Source organism: Ptiloglossa arizonensis, chromosome 5 (genome assembly GCF_051014685.1).
Source record: "Ptiloglossa arizonensis isolate GNS036 chromosome 5, iyPtiAriz1_principal, whole genome shotgun sequence".
NCBI classification, from domain to species: domain Eukaryota; kingdom Metazoa; phylum Arthropoda; class Insecta; order Hymenoptera; family Colletidae; genus Ptiloglossa; species Ptiloglossa arizonensis.
The window spans coordinates 1,229,563-1,249,189 of NC_135052.1; the positions used below are offsets into that span (position 1 = coordinate 1,229,563).

The following is a 19,627-nucleotide window of genomic DNA, read 5'->3' on the forward strand; positions in this document are numbered from 1 at the left end:
ACATACTAAAAAGTGGTAATTGAAATAATTGCGCAGACTTTTAGTTTATTAAGTAAAAAAGAAAATAATACAAATTTAAAAAATCAGCTAGGTAATTTGAGTAAAAATAAATTTTTAAAGACCATCCTAATAAAAGATCCTCGATAGTATAGTGGTCAGTATCTCCGCCTGTCACGCGGAAGACCGGGGTTCGATTCCCCGTCGGGGAGATTTAATTTTGCAAAATTTTTAAATTGTTTCTGTTTACATAGTTATAGAGTATATTAAAATAATCTTGAATTTTATTATTTTCACATTTGTAGATCGACAACTTTGGCAAATACTTTTCGTTCTAACGGAGTGTCATGACTCCTTATTTGTTTTCTTATTTCGTTTTAAAGCAACAGTGTGCACCTATTTTTGTCACACCTGATTCCGGTTAGGCTCTCTTGAGGATCATCCAGTTTCAAACGACGCAATACGGAAGAAGTGTATTTGCAAATTTAGCAAAAAAGATATTTATTTATTATCATTATTATTATCGCATTTTTTATACACATAATTGTATTTTTTGCACTGAATGTGCAACACAAACACGTGTGCGACAATTGCTTCCATGCAATGCTATATTTCTTACCGCTTTCGTTGTAAATAAAACATTTGGAACTTTTACATTTTTTTCATTTAATGACTTTCTTTAACTTTCTTAGGTCTAGATACTTGCGATATGATATTTAACGATTTTCAAATTAGCCAGCTGGTCTTTTTATATTTTGTGTAACTAATTTTTTCTATAATTATTTTCTACATACACACAAAACATGATCACATCGTGATTAGAGTCAAAACCGACTTTCGTGTGGCCAAGGTAATGCGTAAATACACTTCGATATTTTACGTACATTCTCAACGTATTCATTTACAGCAAGCAATAATATAGAGAACGCAGTTTTATATAGACGCGCGCACGTGCCTGTATATGTGGTATGAGAAGTTAGATAAGAAGTCCATAAGACGTATGAAGCCTGATCACTTGCAAAAAAATTACAGTTTATACGACATATGGATTCTGATCGCCTGTGTAGAGACTGTAATCTATACGAGGTATGGATTTCGTAGGTGGGAGATTAAGGAATTAACAATAACATTTTCGCGCGGTGAAATTATTTCTGGAACCACAAAGCGTCTCTAAAATCTAAGCGCATCTAAAATTCCTGCACCTCCGTTATTTTGCATTATTTTTACTAATGATTTTAAAAGCATTTTATCAAAATCCGACAAAAAAATCGATTACTTTTAAGCGACAAACCAGTGTGTTCTCTTAATGTAATATTAAAATCTCCTTTTATTACTTGTTATCCATTAATCGTTTAAGATGATTGTATCACTTGTATCTATTTTTGTTGTTGTTGTGGCACGATAAAACATTCTTTTAAAGAATAAAGATATTTATATTTAAGTTCATACACGATTCATTTTATAGTAAAACAAGTCATGAGTTACAACAATAATTATTTCCTGTAACTTGTAATATATATATATATATATATATATATAATATATGCGATCTATATCTTAATGACGTCTATACTACTATACTAAATATGTAATTTACTATAGAAACGAAGCATTGTGTGGTAGATTCCAAAGCAGTCGTCTATACGTAGTCAAACGTCATATTTTTTGCAACAGTATCTTATATCTTTTTTCTTTACTTTTTTTATGTAAACTGCACAACATCTTTGCGAATCTGCCCTTTTGCCTTTCGGAGTAATTTTCCGGGCAATACGTCATTCTGTTAAGCGAGATATTATATTTATGTGTGTTATTCCTTAATTAGTGTTTGATTCATATAATTTATGAAATATTTTTTCTGTTAACGTAATTCTGTATTGTAAGCGCCTGGTGGATTTTGCACAATTAAGTGACAGGCAGTTTTCTTTAGTTGAAAAACATATTAAACAGATTGAAACTTTAGGAGAAGGTTAATCGAGAAAAAAATAATCTTAACGAAGATAAGCAAATTTAGGTTCCCTTGTACTTTGAACAAGATACTCTTACTTTAATAAGGCACTTCGCTTCGTTATGTGATATAGGTTCGATACATAAAATTCTAGGACCGCATAATAAAAAACCTTACAAATCCTTCGTAGTGTATGAATTAAGGAACACTGACAATGACTGTAATTTCTACAAGAAGACTCTTTGTACAGATGAATCATGTTTCAAAAATAATAAGTCACCAAATTATCAGAATACACACACATGAAGCACTGAAGATCCACGATTAAGAAGATCAATTAATTTTTTAAATCAATTTTGTGCTAACATTTGATCCTATTAACGATACGTTATTGGGACCATAGTTTTACAACGACATATAAACCGACCATAGATATTTAAAATTTTTAGCTACATTTTTTAATCATTAGGAACCATTGCTATTATCTGTTGCACAGGATATATACTATAAACCGTTTCATATCTCGAGAGGCATAGCAAAATTTTTAAACTATAGGACTTAAATAAGCAGACCTGTGAAATAACCACTTCGATCTGCGGATATTACACTCACAGATTTCTGTTTGTGGGGTCATCTTAAATTTGTTGTTTACGCTACATTGTACAGAGATATCAACGACTTGAAATGAAAACTAATTGAAGTGTGTGCATCGATATCACTGTCAACACTAAAAGAAAGTATGAAACGTGTAATTAAAAGAGTAGAGGAATGCCTTACACAAAATAGAAATCACATTGAGCATATTCTTTAAACTTATGCAATGTGGGAAGATTAAAAAGATATTAAATGAATGCGTAATGAATTCCCGAATAATATTTTCGTATAGTAAGTCTTTGAATTCGTCTCAGCAGTAATTATTGTTAAATACAATTATGGGTTTTTAATTTTAAAAAAACATTGTTATTTTATGACCATTATTACAAATTTTTTTAATTTATTCAAATCATAGTATTGTGTATAAAAATCGATGAAACTCTTTCCTTTTATATTTTTTTCTAAAATCTACTATTTGCGGGAAAAACATTGAGAATTAATAACATAAACACCCTGTATATTATATGCATGTTCTTTCAATGAATCATATGTGTGTCTGTTTATAAACATAGGACTGACAGACGCGATTTGTTGCTGGGTGTGAGAAATATAGGGTCCGTATGAGATACAGACAGCGGCGGTCGTTGAGGGATGAGGGGTAGGTGTAGGAGCTTATGTCAGACCTTTAATCATATTAGAGTTGATTTCCTTGGAATATTTTTCACACGGGCAATTGTGTGGGCCTTTCAAGGACTGGAAATTCACATAACCAACGTGTCCTAATACTCATCGGCAATAAAACCAAAAGTATCATTTACACAAAAATATAAATTTCTATATCATGGAACCTTAAAGCGAAGATAGAGTAAATATTATAAGCGTATATTTCTTTCAAGTTAAATCGAAAAATCGAATTTTAAACGTACAAAGTCGTGGGCATAGAAATACAGATTGTAGTTAATACAACCGATATATTATGTAATAATTCATATTATTACATTTGAATGTGGATCATAATATATATATAAACTTCTGAAATTTCTCACATTGTACAAGAAGCATCGGTGGTTCAGTGGTAGAATGCTCGCCTGCCACGCGGGCGGCCCGGGTTCGATTCCCGGTCGATGCAATTTAATTTTGTCTACACTCTTGTTTTTATCTGCGATTCGAATCATACGTATCTTTTATTAACGAATGAAGAAGAATTTAAGCATGTCAGAATTATTGCATTGATGACGTAAGTAATGTTTACAGTATTTGCAGTGAACACTCATTTTGCCTCCATTTATCATTACATTTCTAATGGTTTAAAGTAGAACATTTACGAGCAAGATAAAAATTACGTAAACGGAAAGAGTATCTATTAAAACGCTACGATACGTTGGTAAAAACAGTACACTTTGTATACACGTTGCAATTTACCTGATACACCACGATCATCGTTTCCAAACGTGCATTAACTGACACGAAAAATATTCAATATCTTTAAATAGCTAATCTACATATTAGTATTTTAAATCTTAATATGTACAATCTACATATTAAAGCGAACGATACAGAATGATAAGGAGAATGTATAAGGAGATCGAAATAATATAACTAGCGAGGATATTTAGAAATAATTTGTAGTTTATATGACAACACGATAACATTCATGTTTACATATCGTAGTCGGTAATTTGATATATCGTCTATGATAAAGAAGTTTAATATGCAAAGATGCAGACGAAAAATATAGAGATATTTAGTTTCAATCGAGTGTTTGCTACGTGTACCAAGCAGAGTTGTGCACATTCTAATTTAAATAACGAACAATGAACAAGAATAATAAATAACACGTTTTTCCGCGAGTCATGAATAAAAGTTTATCTAGATAAAGCGATATGCGTTACATGTTATTCGAAGGTGGGTGAATAAATATTTATTTGTTACACAGAGTGGGGAACGTAACTGGTATCACTTAGATAACGCTCTAAGTAAAGATTTTAGTGTAAGATAAGAGTTTAATCATTACGAGGAGAATGGAAGTCAAATTTTTTTTTTCGTTAATAGGTAGAATTTTTTTGAAAATTATTTAATAACCGTCACAAGATCACTGAATTTGTTTCACTATTATTCGTATCTTTCGTTACGAAAAAAATTAGACTTTTATTTAAAAAATTGAAGATGACCTAAAAATTGCAATTTAGGAAAATGCAAACGTTACGAATAAATTGAATACTTCATGATGTGCTCTTCTTTGAACCAGATATATTTCATTTAAAATATTATTTTTTGCTGAAGTTACAACTTTCGTAAGTATTGCAATGGTTCGAATCGTGTTACTTCTCGTAATTAAAGTTAAAATATCTCCCAAATTAATGAATTTGTAATATAAATATGTTAATAATTTTGTATGCAAAGGAACAAGCTAAATCGAATAATGTAATCAAAATGACATCATTTCGTTAAAAAAAAAAAAACTTGACCTTTACATGTCCTTATGTATATAAATACTTACAAAACAATTAATCGCGTCAAATTAAGTCTCCTACGTAACCATTAAACTTTTATTCCATATATTTTTTACTAAAATCATCATGTACGTCATAATTGAAGTGGTTTCAGTTACATGTCCCGCCCTCGTATAATTAAAAAAAAAATATCCGTTATGCCCACGTTAGTGGTATATGAGTGTTAGGCTTTGGTCTAATCAAGTACAATTACAATCTTACAATTGATCGCTTACACTTCGGAAAATTAAGAATTTAGAAATGTTTACAAATTTTCCATACATTTGTTACGAATCTTAGAATTTACAAATTTTAAGAATTTCACAACTTTTTGACAGAATTTTTACAAATTTATAAAATCTATGAATGTACAAAATTTCAAAAAATTGTCATTATAACAAATGTTTTATCTAGATAAAACTTTATTCGACATCGACGAAAATTATGAATAAAGAATAACAATTATCCGAATAATTTGTTCGAATAAAGGTACTTTATCTGGAGAAAGATGTTATTCGAATAACTCTCGACTGTAATCCCAAGTACTTAATTCGTATTAAACGGGATATCAAGAATAACTCTTATTGGACGCCTTTGTAACCCTGTAAACACATGTGCAGTTTAAAAACAGGCGAATTAAGCATTAACCCATTTTACGAGGGTCGATCTCAAATTCAACGTGTACGATTCAGAATGGAGTAAAAGATTATAGTATTATTAGCGATAGAAATTAAAATAAACACTTATACCATCGATTACGCGATTGTGGTAAAGGCATGTTATCACAAGTTGGTAAGTTTAAAGCAAGCACGTATAAATTAATACGTGAATAAATACAGACTTTATTTTGGAAAAAGAATCAATGTACAGAATTTAATAAAATCGTGGTATAAAAATGTCATTATTGCCCTACAAATTATTACGCTATAATTGTGGTAACGGAAAGCATTGTTCGTAAGTCTATAACGAGCATCTGTAAAATCGATGTATAAAGTTTTATGAAATAATGATACAAAAATATTGTTATTGCTTTCTAAATTATTGAGCCATAATTGTGGTAACTGAAACGAAAAGTATTGTTTGTGAGGAGCAAAGAAGCGAGGGAAATCGTAACATGCAAAAATGAAGGACTGTTGTTTATTTTGACATTTTATTATTTCGTTATGGGTAAAGGCAAACTGGTTTCGTATAAATAATTTAAAATAATTTAAACGCCAATTTGATTCACGTTCACTGCACGACAATCGTACGACGAGTATCGTTGAAAATTTCACTCTTGACAGATCGTTGTATTTGATCTTTGTTAAATTTCGATATCAGGAGACCATCGAAAAAGATTAGATAATAGAAATATTCGTGCAAAAAAAGAAATCGCATTTGAGATTGACACGATCGAAGTATTCGACGTATCCTTTGCGATTTTGGGTGAAATCGCTCGCATGTGTATCGTATATGTATATGTATATTATCGTACAATGTTTATATGTGTACGTGTGTATATATATACGCTCTCATTGCATTGGACCCTGCAACCAACTTCTGTTCCTTAGATACTATACACACGTGTCGTATATCTATATCTATATGTACAGGGTGTTGATAAAAACGGAAGATATTTTTTTCTCAGTTTCAGTTTTTCGTTCAATAAAAAATCAAGGAATCCTTCACCATTTCGCCGATTCGTCACTTCGTAACCTAAGATACGAACAGTTCAATTATACCGATACGATTTCCGGTACGCCCTACGACCCAGTTGGCCGATCGTGCAATCGCACATACGCCCATTCACGTACAAGAAACACATGTCCATGATGTTCGCGCGTATAAAATAGTAGCTACGCTAGATAACAAAGCCACGAATTGCAAAATGTGAAAAATTCCAAATTACGTTCGATCTATAAACGTTACGAGCGATCGATCCTGAAAAGACGCGTCACATTTTTCTCAATAACCTGTACAATATGAAATATTTATAACCGTATAATCGGGTAACAATTCGATGCAATGATTTTCAAACTTTAACCATTTTAAGTTTAGTTAAAAAAAGTTTTATTCACAGACCATCGAAGGACACTCGTGGACCAGGTTAAGAGCCACCGCTCAAAAACAACCAGGAAGGTAACGAATCTCGTTATATAAAATTATTTCCTTGTTGCCTCTTTTTTTTCTTTTTGTTGCAGAATAAGCTTAGTCACGGGTTAATTGCCCACGCGGAAAAAGAACTGAACGTAAAGCGAAGTTGTAAATCGATATAATTATTATTGCATAAGAGAAGCCTCGTAGCGCCCGGTGGAGGATGAAGAGGGAGTGAATCGTGTCCACTGTTTGACAATCAATATTTCATTCGCCGGTGACAGTGAAATCAGCTGCGCGTCGCTTTCGCGAGACATCGGACACGGTCGCGCCACAGAAGCCACACGGTATATTCTTCGAGCGTTGACATTGGCCATGGACGCCCCTGGCGTCCTTCGCAGAGCCGATAATTCCGTGTTACGGCCAGATGCTACGAGGAACGTGCGTCTCTTATCGTAAGACGTGACGAGGGTTCAGAGCTTGTAAGCATTGCGCATCATTAAGTCGAAGTACGCGTCGTGGTCGATACTCGCGCTAATTGCGCTGTAGTAGTTCATGAACTCCTCCTTGGTAACCTGTAACGAACGTACGTTAACGAACAATTATTTTTCACGCGGAAACAATCGTCCCTCTCGTAGAGAGTACAGAGTTCACGATGTTCCTGATCGAACACAAACGGGATGGATAGTAGTCGACTCTTAAAGTGTACACGATTGTTAAAGGTTCATAGAGGGCAAACGGTACAAGTCGATTCTAAAGTGATCTAAATTTTCTTACAATGCCATCTGTTGTGTTGTTCTGCTCGAAATTAGCCAAGAATTTGTTCAATATGCTCTCCTCGCTTTCCTCGCCGCTGATGTAACGAGGATGACATTTAACGTTGTAGACGCCTTTCAGATCATCGTACGTGATCACACCGTCGCCCGATTTGTCCAGTTTTTGGAAAGCCTGTTCCACCACATTCCTACGGCTCTGGGCCATCGGTGGCTACGCAACGACTCGTCCCATCAGGATGCAAAGTACTTAAACCGGGGAGAGACTCGAATAAAACGTTCGAATAAAAGTGATTTTCCAACTAGAAGTTTCATCGAGGTTTTTCGTTGTACAGGAATTGTCGAAAATCACTTTTATTCGAATGTTTCGCCGTGTGATCCCCCTCAACACGTTGACCGCCACGCCAGTTTTCCATACCAGTATCCACGATATTTGTTCTGGCCGTAGTGCAAAAAGTAGATAACATTCGATAATTTGTCGATGTACTTATTACTTCATAGTATTACCAACGAAAGTAATACTATTTAAAAATATACAAGCATTAAAGTTCGTGTCTTATAAGCGCTTTAGAGAATCGTTGGAACCTTGGAGCGTCGGTCATCAGTGACCATCGGCGCGTTCAACGTGTTAACCCCTTCGCCTACAATATCGTGCGACTAGTGGTAAGGCAGTCGGTCCAAACATAAGAACCATGGATGATTCTTATCCACGTTTTTACATTCAAATATATTTTCTTAAATATATTAGAAAGAAACCCTTATATAATGTCTTCGAAAAGAAAATTTAGCGTTTACAAGGGCAGCGAGTTGTGACCTTGCTGTTGATTACGACACGCGAAATTTAAATCGCAGGGTAAGGGGTTAACGGCGAAACGGAGGAATCGATCGTGAAAATAATCCACGATACGCACTCTTATGGCGACGAGGAACTCGTCGACACTGATGTTTCCATCGCCATCCGTGTCGAATTTGTTGAAAATCTCTTGGATCTCCTCGTCCGAGATGTCCAGGTTCGTTTCTTGCAAGCCTCTTGTGAATTCCTCGAGGGTGAGTTTCTTGTTGCCGTCATCGTCCATACGACGAAACGCTCTGCGAAACAGGACCATTGTATGAGTCAACTTAGTCCACGAGAACTTCCCATTAGGAAATATGATACGATAGCGACGAACGACTGCACTTGGAATTTGCACCGACATTGTACGCCTTCCCTACAACTCTGAATATCAGTTGCCCTAGCATTGTACAGTGTCTGTAAAAATATTGCGACTATCGGGGGGAAATTATATTATAAGATCTTTGGATCGGTGAGGATCCGTCGAAAAACTTTGCTGTAAAATTGATCTTCGTTGAGTTTTTCAAGGTGAAATTTTTGTTTGAATAAATTTTATTTGAGAGGAAGAAATTTGCAAAAGGAACCAATCTAGAGGTAATGTAATCATTTTTACGAAAATTGGTAGAGAATTTTTATTATTTTACTTAAACCGATTTTATTCGTCTCAATATTCGCATTTCAAATAGAACGTGTGATATACGTATCGTTTGATCGTTTGATAAGTAATCTGTAACGCAGATTAATTGCAATTATGATTAAACTCTCTTCTATCGGTACCTTCTAATGAGAAAACAGTTTACGTTCTCATTGATTCGCAAGCCACATTGAATTTCACGAGAAAAATTTTTCTAGTAGGAAAAATTATTTTACTGGATATTTCACTTACCGAGCGTACAAAAGGTGTCGAAACATACCATTTTGTCGTATTTGAAATACTAATCTGTGTTAATAAACAATCAAATGATAAGATAAATAAGATCGGTTTAAGTAATAATAAAACTTATTTACGAACGATTAAGTTACTATCGATGGTTTTGTTTGAAAGTTTATTCCTCTCAGTGAGTAGAGTACGATGCGATCGTACAAAAATTTAACCTTGAAAAAATCAACGAAGGTGAATTTTACGATAATGTTTTTTGGCGGATTTTCTCCGATCTTGAAGTGTAGAATTTTATCCTAATAGTCAAGTCGTTGCTTTTTTTAGTCGCATAAAACATGTAATTGTACAATTTTTATTCTAAATTAGATAAATTGCATTTTTCGATCTGGAAAATGTCTTCTCTAATTGGAAGATATCACACTTTAAAACATTATAAAATTTAAACAATATTAAGAAATTACCGTGTTTCTTATTCGTAGGAAGCAAGCAATCATACAATTTTTATTCCAAATTTAGCCTTTAATCAGCGAGTCGTTGGAACGAAACGTTAAAACGCTCCCGAGTGCGAAGGCTTAACGCGTAACTTGGAAACGGTCATACAGGAAATTGCCTCTGACAATTCTTCGTATCTGTAACCGCGCATTTCCTTTAGTTTTGTGTCACCCCGTATCTGGGAAAACATCCCGAATGCGAGATACAAAACAAATTTTTCCATCGTTGGCCACAAGTAATTAGTTAATGCGTTATTAGGGTATGTTCCCGATTAACAAGATTACCTCTTACATCCCTGACGAGCATCGTTACGTCACATACTTTACGGAACACGCGATAATCGTCGCACGCAGCACACACGGCTAACCGTAATGCAAACAAAGGAAAAATAAATTCACTACTTACCTACCCAGTCCGAGGATACCGTTGGCACCTCTGGCTAGGCAGAGCAAACGCAGTTTTTCGATGGAGTCCGTGGTTGTGTGTACGGCCCGTTGGGCCTTATTGATCATCTCAGTCTGTTGCCTCGTCGTAGCACTCTGCGGTCTGTAGAAGAACATCCCTGAAAGAGAAACCTGTGCGGTTGACTCACGTGACGACCGTGACTCAGGTATCCATGAAACACAGAGAACGAGAGGGAGAATCGAGATGAGTTACTCATCTCTTGGCATACAAATTCACAAATAATGATACAACACGTTAAATTCGATATTTGGATGGTTATGGACAACTGTTATCTATCATTAAACCATTTGAATGAAACATGTGCTCGCGAAGAGCCGACTCTCGATCTATTATTTCGATCGAACAAAGAGAGATAGAAAAGAAAGAAATTGGTGGGGAGAGCGCGAGAAGTGGGAGTTGACAACGCGAGTTGATCTGTACCGATGTACCGAGATTATCGTGCTGTTTCTTTTCTTGAAAGTTAACACCGGGAATGCGAACGCCGTTACGGTATTTGGAGTTGTATGTCACTTTAATCGCCACGCAAGGCGTGGCAATCGCTTCGTCAAACATTCCCCTCCCGTATCTTGGCGCTTGGATTAGTCAATTAACCCTTTAAAGCTCGTATTTGTTTCGACTTAACCCGTCAATAATGATGATATTTTTTTGTCATTGATTTTATTTCTTGGCTTCACCATAATGTGTTTTTTGTTCATTATTTTGAACATAGACATTGAATGTGCGAGAAAATAGTTATTTAAGAATGTGCAAGAATATAATACTTTTTTATTGTAAACAGTAAATAGAACAGTTAGAGGACAGATTGGTAGAACATTTAATAATTAAGTTTTCCGTGAGTAATTTCAAATACAGGACTGCATAAAGTCCAATATTACAGTTTTTGCGATAAAATCTTATTCTCTTAAGACCGCGTATTTTTTTATTGCTTCTCTTACCGCAGCAGACTCATTTTATGTATAAAAATTTTTCAGGAATATATCCCAGTATATCCAGTAAGACAGGGATTTTTAGAGATCGATACAGAGTGCATGAAAAGCGACGATGAAGAGTAATGTTAAAAAAACTTTGAACCTATTGATATCTATGTTTCGAAATATTCAACAAGAAGTATAAAGAGCCTAAACGTAGTCTTCTCAATACCATCCAAATTGCTTATTTTAACGGCTAGACTAAACAGATCGCTTCTAAAGTATTCCTATCGCTATTTGACTCTAACTTGAGCGTGTATTTACATTTTGGACGAGCGTGTATTTACATTTTGGACAATTAACCGTGCCCCAGTCACACTCGAGCGTGAGCGTTAAGTGATTAAATGGAGGTAAAGAATGGAAAATTGATACCGACGGAGGGCGGCGGAAAAATATCGAACTAAGGTATAATTTTACATCGACTTAGCACTTTGCCGATCGATCGAAACGGTTCGTGTTACGTGTTTACCGCAATTGCGCTCAAATCGTCTCGTTAATTATTTAGAAATTCAAGGGTAAAACGGAAACGGTGAATCGAAGAACTAACGCGTAACATTAACGAGGCTCGATCCCGTAAATCGTTGCGTTTCACGATGAACAAAGACTGCGATGTCGAACCGATCGATCGTCATCTGAACGACGAAATTCAGAATTTTTAATGTTAGGCGGAAGTATCTGGATACAATTGTCACGATAATGTAAACTAACATCAAATTTATCGATTTGAAATTGACGATCTCAATTGCAACATAAGTAATGCCATATGCGCGAAAATAGGGAGAATATCGACGCGTATTACCCAAAGAGATAAAATTATATTGGACGACCATATCTATTTACCAAAGCTTAAATGCATAGTAGACGTCGTATCTCGTATCGTTTTATTTGTTTACACTTACCTTCTTTTCCAGGAAGAGTGGCTCGAACCGTGCGCACCCGTTCCCGTGGCAATATCACAACGATCAAATTTTAATTGATAGGGGTTGATAAAAATATGCGTGACACCTTCGAAGAAGACCGGAAGGCGAGTGACGATACGGGGTTCCTTTGACGCGACTAGTCGCATTCTATAGGGCGACACACATTGGATCGCGCACATGAACGGACACCACACTCGCGTATGAAAACGAGGTGTGTTCGACGTGTACAATGTCCGTACAATAGTCTCTGTACAACGTATCCATAACGACCGACTAGTCACAACACGTGTATCAGCAAAAAATTCATGCGTGATCAATCGCCGATACCGATTTCCTGTCGAAGAATTTCAAGAGACCGAGATATCAACTAGTACCGGACAGAAACCTGTAGAACTACTCGCGATTGCCCCTAAAATCTTGTACAGTCAGTGATATTTCCTATAATGTTTTCTTTTTGATTTTTATCTAATTTCTAAGCATTTTTTGAATAATGTTAACTCCTCTGGACACGGTTGAAATATTTATTCACTTTGGAACGGACTGGGTTCTAGAGGCTCAATTTGAAAAAAGTGAACGATACTGAAAATATTTTTATTTAATCATTACAAACGTAGCGTGTTAATTTTACATACCTGATCCTGTCATCTTTGACGAATTAAAATAGAAACGAAAATTAAAAGAATCCTGTAGTTAGGTCTGAGTTAGGTCTATGAGACCAGACTTGTGCCCAGAATAGGTAAATTACCACAGGATCGTGTATTCGAGCGAGTACATTGCTCTGCAACACCATATCCGATTGTTTACAAGCTGTACCACGTATGTTAGTGACTTAATAGCGACAACATTTGCTGTACAATAGCAATTATTTCCAGGAATTTAACATAAAAGAACGAAACTGAGCGTTCAGCCCTCAACCAGCGGGTCCACGATAGCCGCAAGTGCGAAAGAGAATTTATTTTCGAGCGAGCTTCTGTTTCGTGATCTTCAACAGACGTGTAATTCGACAGTGTCGAAGGTCTTAAACATTGAACATTCGGATTGAATCACCTTTTAATTGGGACTTTTACAGTCGATGAGTGGAACCAAAGCTTTGGCATTTCGATGTTCTTGAGGTTATAATGTAAGGCAATTATACCGAAACAGCAATGATATCCGGTCTTTGTTCTAACGGATTTATCCTCTTGAGCAATCTATAGCTATTATTGACTGCGTTGTTAAGCTGAAATGCTATATACGTCAAAAGTAAATTTAAGTCTGAAATTATCTCGTCCGTGTACCGTGACAGTGCACGATAATATTGCTTTGGCCTCGAAAAGAGCGTGTTTCATATCGATGGATTAATCCGAGTACGAGAAACATTGATTTACGTTCAGGTTTAACTCAAAACTAGTGTAGAAACTATTTAGGTTTTTGACATTTATTTATAATTATTTAAAAGGATATAAATATTATAAAAATGCAATTAGAATATATTATGCAATTAAATTATAAATTTCTAATAGTTCTTCATAATATCAATAGCGACCCCAATAACGGACAAATATTTGGAAGTATCATAGAATAGAAAAAACTAGAATTGTTCAGTTCAAATGTACATTTTACCGACGAGAAAGAATTAACGACGAAATTAGGGGTTATCGACTGTACAAATTCAAACCTACTTACAGTCTGTCGATAACTTTTTTGTATCGCATGAAATAGAGACCTATGAAACTCTACCATTTTCCTGTTAATTTAAACATTATCGATTCAGACTAGAATAAGATTATAACGCTATAAGTGGTAAAAATTAAAACTAAGCATGCCGACAATTATTTATTTGAAAATGATCGCAATTTTGACTGATCTGCATCTGATGAACATGTTAGAAAATTTGGCTAAATCTGTATCAGAGTTTGCACTGAAACCAATCACGCAGCGGAACATTTTCTTTAAACGATAGATAGAACAGAGTTTTGTTTTAAAGTTGGTACAATAAATAAGATATAGCTTTCGCTACCATACCCTACAAACAAACTATACTTATGATGAACTGTACGAAAACGACTACGACCACGACCGATTTATTCGTCTTATTTGTTACGTAATTAATGATTGTATTACGTTGTCGCTGGTGATACATTTTGTAATTACATACCAAATTTTATTGATTACTCAGCTATCATTCTATAGAGGTCATTACATATGAATACCCGTTCTGTAAACTCGTTGTGTTTATATGTATTTAGGCAATGGATAGAGGAAGGTTCAATCTTTTATTCAAATTTGTATTTCTCCTAGAGATTAAATGTAATTTTAACCTTTCCTAGTGCAATTTAGCCTACGTCCGTGTTGCCATATATCATAAGGATTAGATATCGTTATACTGTTTTAGCACCATTTTTTGACTAACATTCTGACACTATGATTTAAAATTAAAACCTTATGGGAAATCTATGGAATTATAAATACGGGTTTCTTGTTGCGAGTAATATCAAGCTCATTGCTTACGAACTGAGAATAATTTGTTAAGATATACGAATAAATAGAATATTTTAATATAGACATTTGTCGGTCGAATTTGTTGCTGTACGACACAAATGTTAAATTAATGTATTTGACTGACAAATATTGCTTTCCATAAGCACTATAATTTGTGTTTCATATTTCGTCTCTGGTACTTATAGAAACAAGTTTACTACGTTTACTACGTTTACTACCTTTACTGATCTTGTTAGTTTATTGTAATATAGTTCTTAGAATAAAGAGGTCGCTCCAAAATCACTGATATTTCACGAGGTCGGTATTTCAGATCGTGTGACATCGACTTTTATAACATGAAACGTCTATTCTAGTATATCTCATCTGCGATCAAATGTCGATTTATTTCTCTATTATCGTAACATTCTTATACTAATGTAATTTTATATTGAAAAACGTAATATGAAAAGTAAAATACACACTTAACGTATATGCATATATATTTCATTTAGATTAAAGGTATTAAAGAGAATATTCTGGAATAGTCGTAAGCCATGTGTTGCATCTGCTACCAATGCGAAGAAGACATTTGGACCGAGCTGTAGCCGGCTTGTTCTTCATTGGTCGATGTGCGTTGCGTGGGTACATCTGATTGGTAGATGTACTTGATTCCTTTTCGCTAAATAGCGTCGCGGGTTAGATTATATGACAGTCGGTGTAAAACAGCAGAGTGAGAAATTTGGTGTATATTTCGATATTTTTTCGCTTTTTTGTGCCATTATTTGTGGACCTTCCACGATAGCAATGAAAAAGACATTAATATTGCTATCAATTGTATTTCTTCTAGCAGGTAAGTCAAATTAAGGAATGGTAATTAGAAAGAAAAAAGCGTTCGCGTGTACACCTTTAGTCACGTAGAGTCGCAGCACCGTCAATTGTCGTTTTTCTTGTTGTTCAGGACACGCTCAGGCAGAAGATAATATCGATGAGGATGTTGGAACCGTCGAAAACGATTTGGGTGCTAGCCGGGAAAGATCTCGAACAGGTAATACTTTTTTTAAATGTGTTTTTGTGTTATTAAAACAGATGCACATATGGGATCTTTATCTGATAATGGTAGTCATAATAGACATCCACTTCTGTGATAATATAGGAGGCTAAAAATAACTTTTTATTTACATTTATATAGCTTACAAATATATACTAATGTAAGAAACCTATATGTATTATTTATTTTATTATATCCTGTTAATAAATGTGTAAGTAAATGTTTGCAGATGACCAGGTGGTACAGAGGGAAGAGGAAGCAATAAAGCTGGATGGATTAAATGTAGCTCAAATAAAGGAACTTAGAGAAAAAGCTGAGAAGTTTGTGTTCCAAACTGAAGTCAATCGTATAATGAAACTTATTATAAATTCATTATACCGTAACAAAGATATCTTCCTTAGAGAGTTGATATCCAATGCATCAGATGCTTTGGATAAGATTAGGTTGCTATCCCTTACTGATAAAAATGTTTTGGATAGTAACCCTGAGCTAGCAATTAGAATAAAGTCAGACAAGAAAAATAAAATATTAAGTATAACTGATTCTGGTATCGGTATGACTAAGAAAGAATTGATTAATAATCTTGGAACTATTGCCAAGTCTGGTACTGCTGAATTTTTGGGCAAGATGCAAGAAAATTCAAATACTCAGGATCTAAACGATATGATTGGTCAGTTTGGAGTAGGCTTCTACTCTGCTTTTCTGGTTTCCCATGCAGTAGTTGTCACCTCTAAACACAATGACGACAAACAATATATCTGGCAGTCCGATAGCAGCAGTTATAGTATTGCTGAAGATCCAAGGGGAGACACCTTGAAAAGAGGAACTACAGTCAGGTCAGCAAAATAATATTTATTTATTATTAATCTGTGAAATTTATAGATTTATATTTATACTTAATATAGAAAACATCTGCAATGTATACATAGAATATATTCTATAAATTAATATAGTAATATTAGTATTTTATTTTGCATAAATATATATATTCTGTGTACATTTAGCACATGTTTATCATATTCATATACACTATAAATACATAAATTTCGCAATCTATTTATTACATATTAATTTGATAATGAAACTCATTTATCTATTATTACAGCCTTCATTTGAAGGACGAAGCATTAGACTTTTTGGAAGAAGATACAGTCAGAAACTTGGTAAAGAAATACTCGCAGTTTATTAATTTCCCCATATATCTCTGGAGTAGTAAAGTCATTCAAGTTGATGAAGAAGAGGAGGAAGAGAAACTGGTAAAGGAAGATGTAAGTGAGAAGGAAGAATCTACTGAAGATAAAGCAGCAGATGAAGAAGAGGATGCAAAAGTAGAGGATGGAGAAGAAGACAAGAAAACCAAAAAAATTGATAAAACTGTGTGGGACTGGGAATTGCTGAATGATTCCAAACCAATATGGACACAGAAACCATCAGAAGTAGAGGAAAAAGATTACAACGATTTTTATAAGGCACTAACGAAAGATACTCAAGATCCTCTGGCAAAGATTCATTTTGTTGCAGAAGGTGAAGTTACCTTCAAGTCGCTTCTTTTTATTCCTAAAGTTCAACCAGGCGATAGCTTCAATCGTTATGGTACTAAAGCAGATAATATTAAGTTGTATGTTAGGAGAGTCTTTATCACCGATAAATTCACCGATATGATGCCTAATTACCTATCCTTCATCCGTGGTATTGTCGACAGCGATGACCTACCGCTGAATGTTTCGCGTGAGAATTTGCAACAACATAAGCTCATTAAAGTAATTAAGAAGAAACTAATTAGGAAAGTATTAGATATGATAAAAAAGATTCCCAAGGAAGATTACGAGAAATTCTGGAAGGAGTATAGCACAAACATTAAACTAGGCGTGATAGAGGATGCTCAGAATCGCGCTAGATTGTCCAAGCTGTTGTTATTCCATTCTTCTGCGCAGAAGGGCACAACATCTTTAGTAGATTATGTCTCCCGCATGAAGCCCAATCAGCAACACATTTACTACATTGCTGGCTCCTCCGAAGAAGAAGTGAAGAAATCCCCGTTCGTCGAGAGACTAAACAAGAAAGGCTATGAAGTTCTATATTTGACCGAAGCAGTCGACGAATATGCCATTTCTGCTTTTCCTGAATTTGATGGCAAAAAATTCCAGAACGTCGCGAAAGAAGGATTCTCGCTTGACGAAGGAGAGAAAGCCAAAGAAAAAATGGAACAAATGAAAACCACCTTTGAGCCTTTGGTTAAATGGCTGAATGATGTACTAAAGGCATACATCAGCAAAGCTCAGGTATCTGAGCGTCTCACAGAATCTCCGTGCGCTTTGGTTGCCAGCATGTTTGGATGGACTGGAAACATGGAAAGATTAGCGATTTCAAATGCCCATCAAAAAAGCGATGACCCACAAAAGACTTATTACTTGAACCAAAAAAAGACGTTGGAGATTAATCCAAGACATCCACTCATTAGAGAACTATTGCGTCGAGTAGAAGTGGATACTAACGATCAGACAGCGAAGGAAATAGCTTTGATGATGTTCAGAACGGCCACTCTTCGTTCCGGATACATGCTCAGAGAAACTGCCAGCTTCGCAGACAGCGTAGAACAGCTCATGAGGAAAACTTTAGATATTTCGTTAGACGAAATGCCAGAAGAAGAGGAACTACAAGAAGAAGAATCTGCTTCGACGGAAGCAGAAGCAGAAAAGATCATAGACATAGACACGAGTGAAGAAGACGAGGAAAAAGATGAAGAAATGCACGATGAACTATAATTAAGAACTGCGTTGCACAAGACTAATTTTTATAGCTGTATGATTATACTATGTATAGTAATGAGGTAATTCATTCAGTCGTGCAACTATTGTTGTTATAAATGAAAACAAACTGTTGTAATTGTACAGAGAGAAAGGAAAGTATCCTTTGATGGTTCTTTGTAGCATTTAAAATGTTTTGTAATAATACAATTGCGGAGATACATCGAAGGATGTGATAAATATGTAGAGATGAAATATTTCGTTAATTAAGTTCGATACCATAATCTGTAGATTTTCGTAAGTTCCATGTTCAGTAATGAATTATTGTTATAATTTATTTGATTTGATCTTCCATTTTTTTATTTTAACATAAAAGGATCACTGACTGAACATAAGTATAGTAATGTTTGTGATGCGAATGACTGTATTTGTATAAAAGGATATTAAAAGATTATTGAAGTAACATCATCATTATGATTTTACACTTGCGTATTACCGACCGATTGCTTCATGTAATATTATCGGAGTTTCCTGTGTTTTTTGGTAGAAGTAAGTTCGATAACGTTATTAATAAAAAACGAACAATATTCTTCTATCATTTTCAAGAAATATAAAAAAAAGATAACGAATATGTTTTTTTATAGTAATGAAAAAAAATATCTTTTAATTTTCAAACGAAAAAATGAGTATTAATGTTTTTCTCCTTTTCAAACTAATACAGTTCCACTGTTACAAATAGTTATTTATATGCAATTAATTAGGGTTTGACACCATTTAAGTGGAATACGTAGAATTGAATTTAAAAATTGCGTTGAACACGCGCGTTCTTGATACTAAAATTACGAAAGGGATCATTTTACCTGTTTTGAATTTCTTTTTAAAGTTATTAAATCATTAACGTTGCTTTTACCTACAATGTTCGGTAACAAAATTAATTATTT

The 19,627-nt window shown here is 34.6% G+C and overlaps 2 protein-coding genes, 1 long non-coding RNA gene and 2 other non-coding genes across 7 annotated transcripts; 4 read left to right on the forward strand and 1 right to left on the reverse strand.

The window, feature by feature from the left end:
• The first annotated feature begins 137 nt into the window (after nt 1–137).
• Nucleotides 138–209, forward strand: Trnad-guc (transfer RNA aspartic acid (anticodon GUC)). The gene has a single exon. It is a non-coding gene; the product is annotated as a tRNA-Asp (tRNA).
• A 3,385-nt stretch (nt 210–3,594) lies between these two features.
• Nucleotides 3,595–3,665, forward strand: Trnag-gcc (transfer RNA glycine (anticodon GCC)). Its single transcript has one exon. It is a non-coding gene; the product is annotated as a tRNA-Gly (tRNA).
• Nucleotides 3,666–5,828: 2,163 nt separating this feature from the next.
• LOC143147147 (calcyphosin-like protein) lies at nt 5,829–12,553 on the reverse strand. Its single transcript, XM_076312126.1, has 5 exons — nt 12,411–12,553; nt 10,484–10,640; nt 8,786–8,963; nt 7,879–8,088; nt 5,829–7,676 (listed from the first exon to the last, which is right to left on the reverse strand). Exons 2-5 carry the CDS (start codon nt 10,636–10,638, stop codon nt 7,575–7,577), a joined length of 645 nt encoding a protein of 214 aa, XP_076168241.1. The 5' UTR covers nt 10,639–10,640; nt 12,411–12,553; the 3' UTR covers nt 5,829–7,574.
• LOC143147148 (uncharacterized) lies at nt 10,522–14,921 on the forward strand. 3 transcript variants are annotated; one of them, XR_012992180.1, is made up of 3 exons: nt 10,522–10,688; nt 11,515–11,916; nt 12,423–14,921. It is a non-coding gene; the product is annotated as an uncharacterized LOC143147148 (long non-coding RNA). The 3 variants fall into 3 exon arrangements; XR_012992182.1 differs by lacking the exon at nt 11,515–11,916 and having other exon boundaries at nt 12,423–12,642; nt 13,304–14,921; XR_012992181.1 differs by lacking the exon at nt 10,522–10,688 and adding an exon at nt 11,295–11,375.
• A 660-nt stretch (nt 14,922–15,581) lies between these two features.
• On the forward strand, nt 15,582–19,154 carry Gp93 (heat shock protein 90 Gp93). The gene is made up of 4 exons (XM_076311918.1): nt 15,582–15,741; nt 15,850–15,936; nt 16,169–16,775; nt 17,045–19,154. The coding sequence occupies exons 1-4, from the start codon at nt 15,597–15,599 to the stop codon at nt 18,702–18,704; spliced, it is 2,499 nt and encodes an 832-aa protein (XP_076168033.1). The 5' UTR covers nt 15,582–15,596; the 3' UTR covers nt 18,705–19,154.
• Nucleotides 19,155–19,627: the final 473 nt, after the last annotated feature.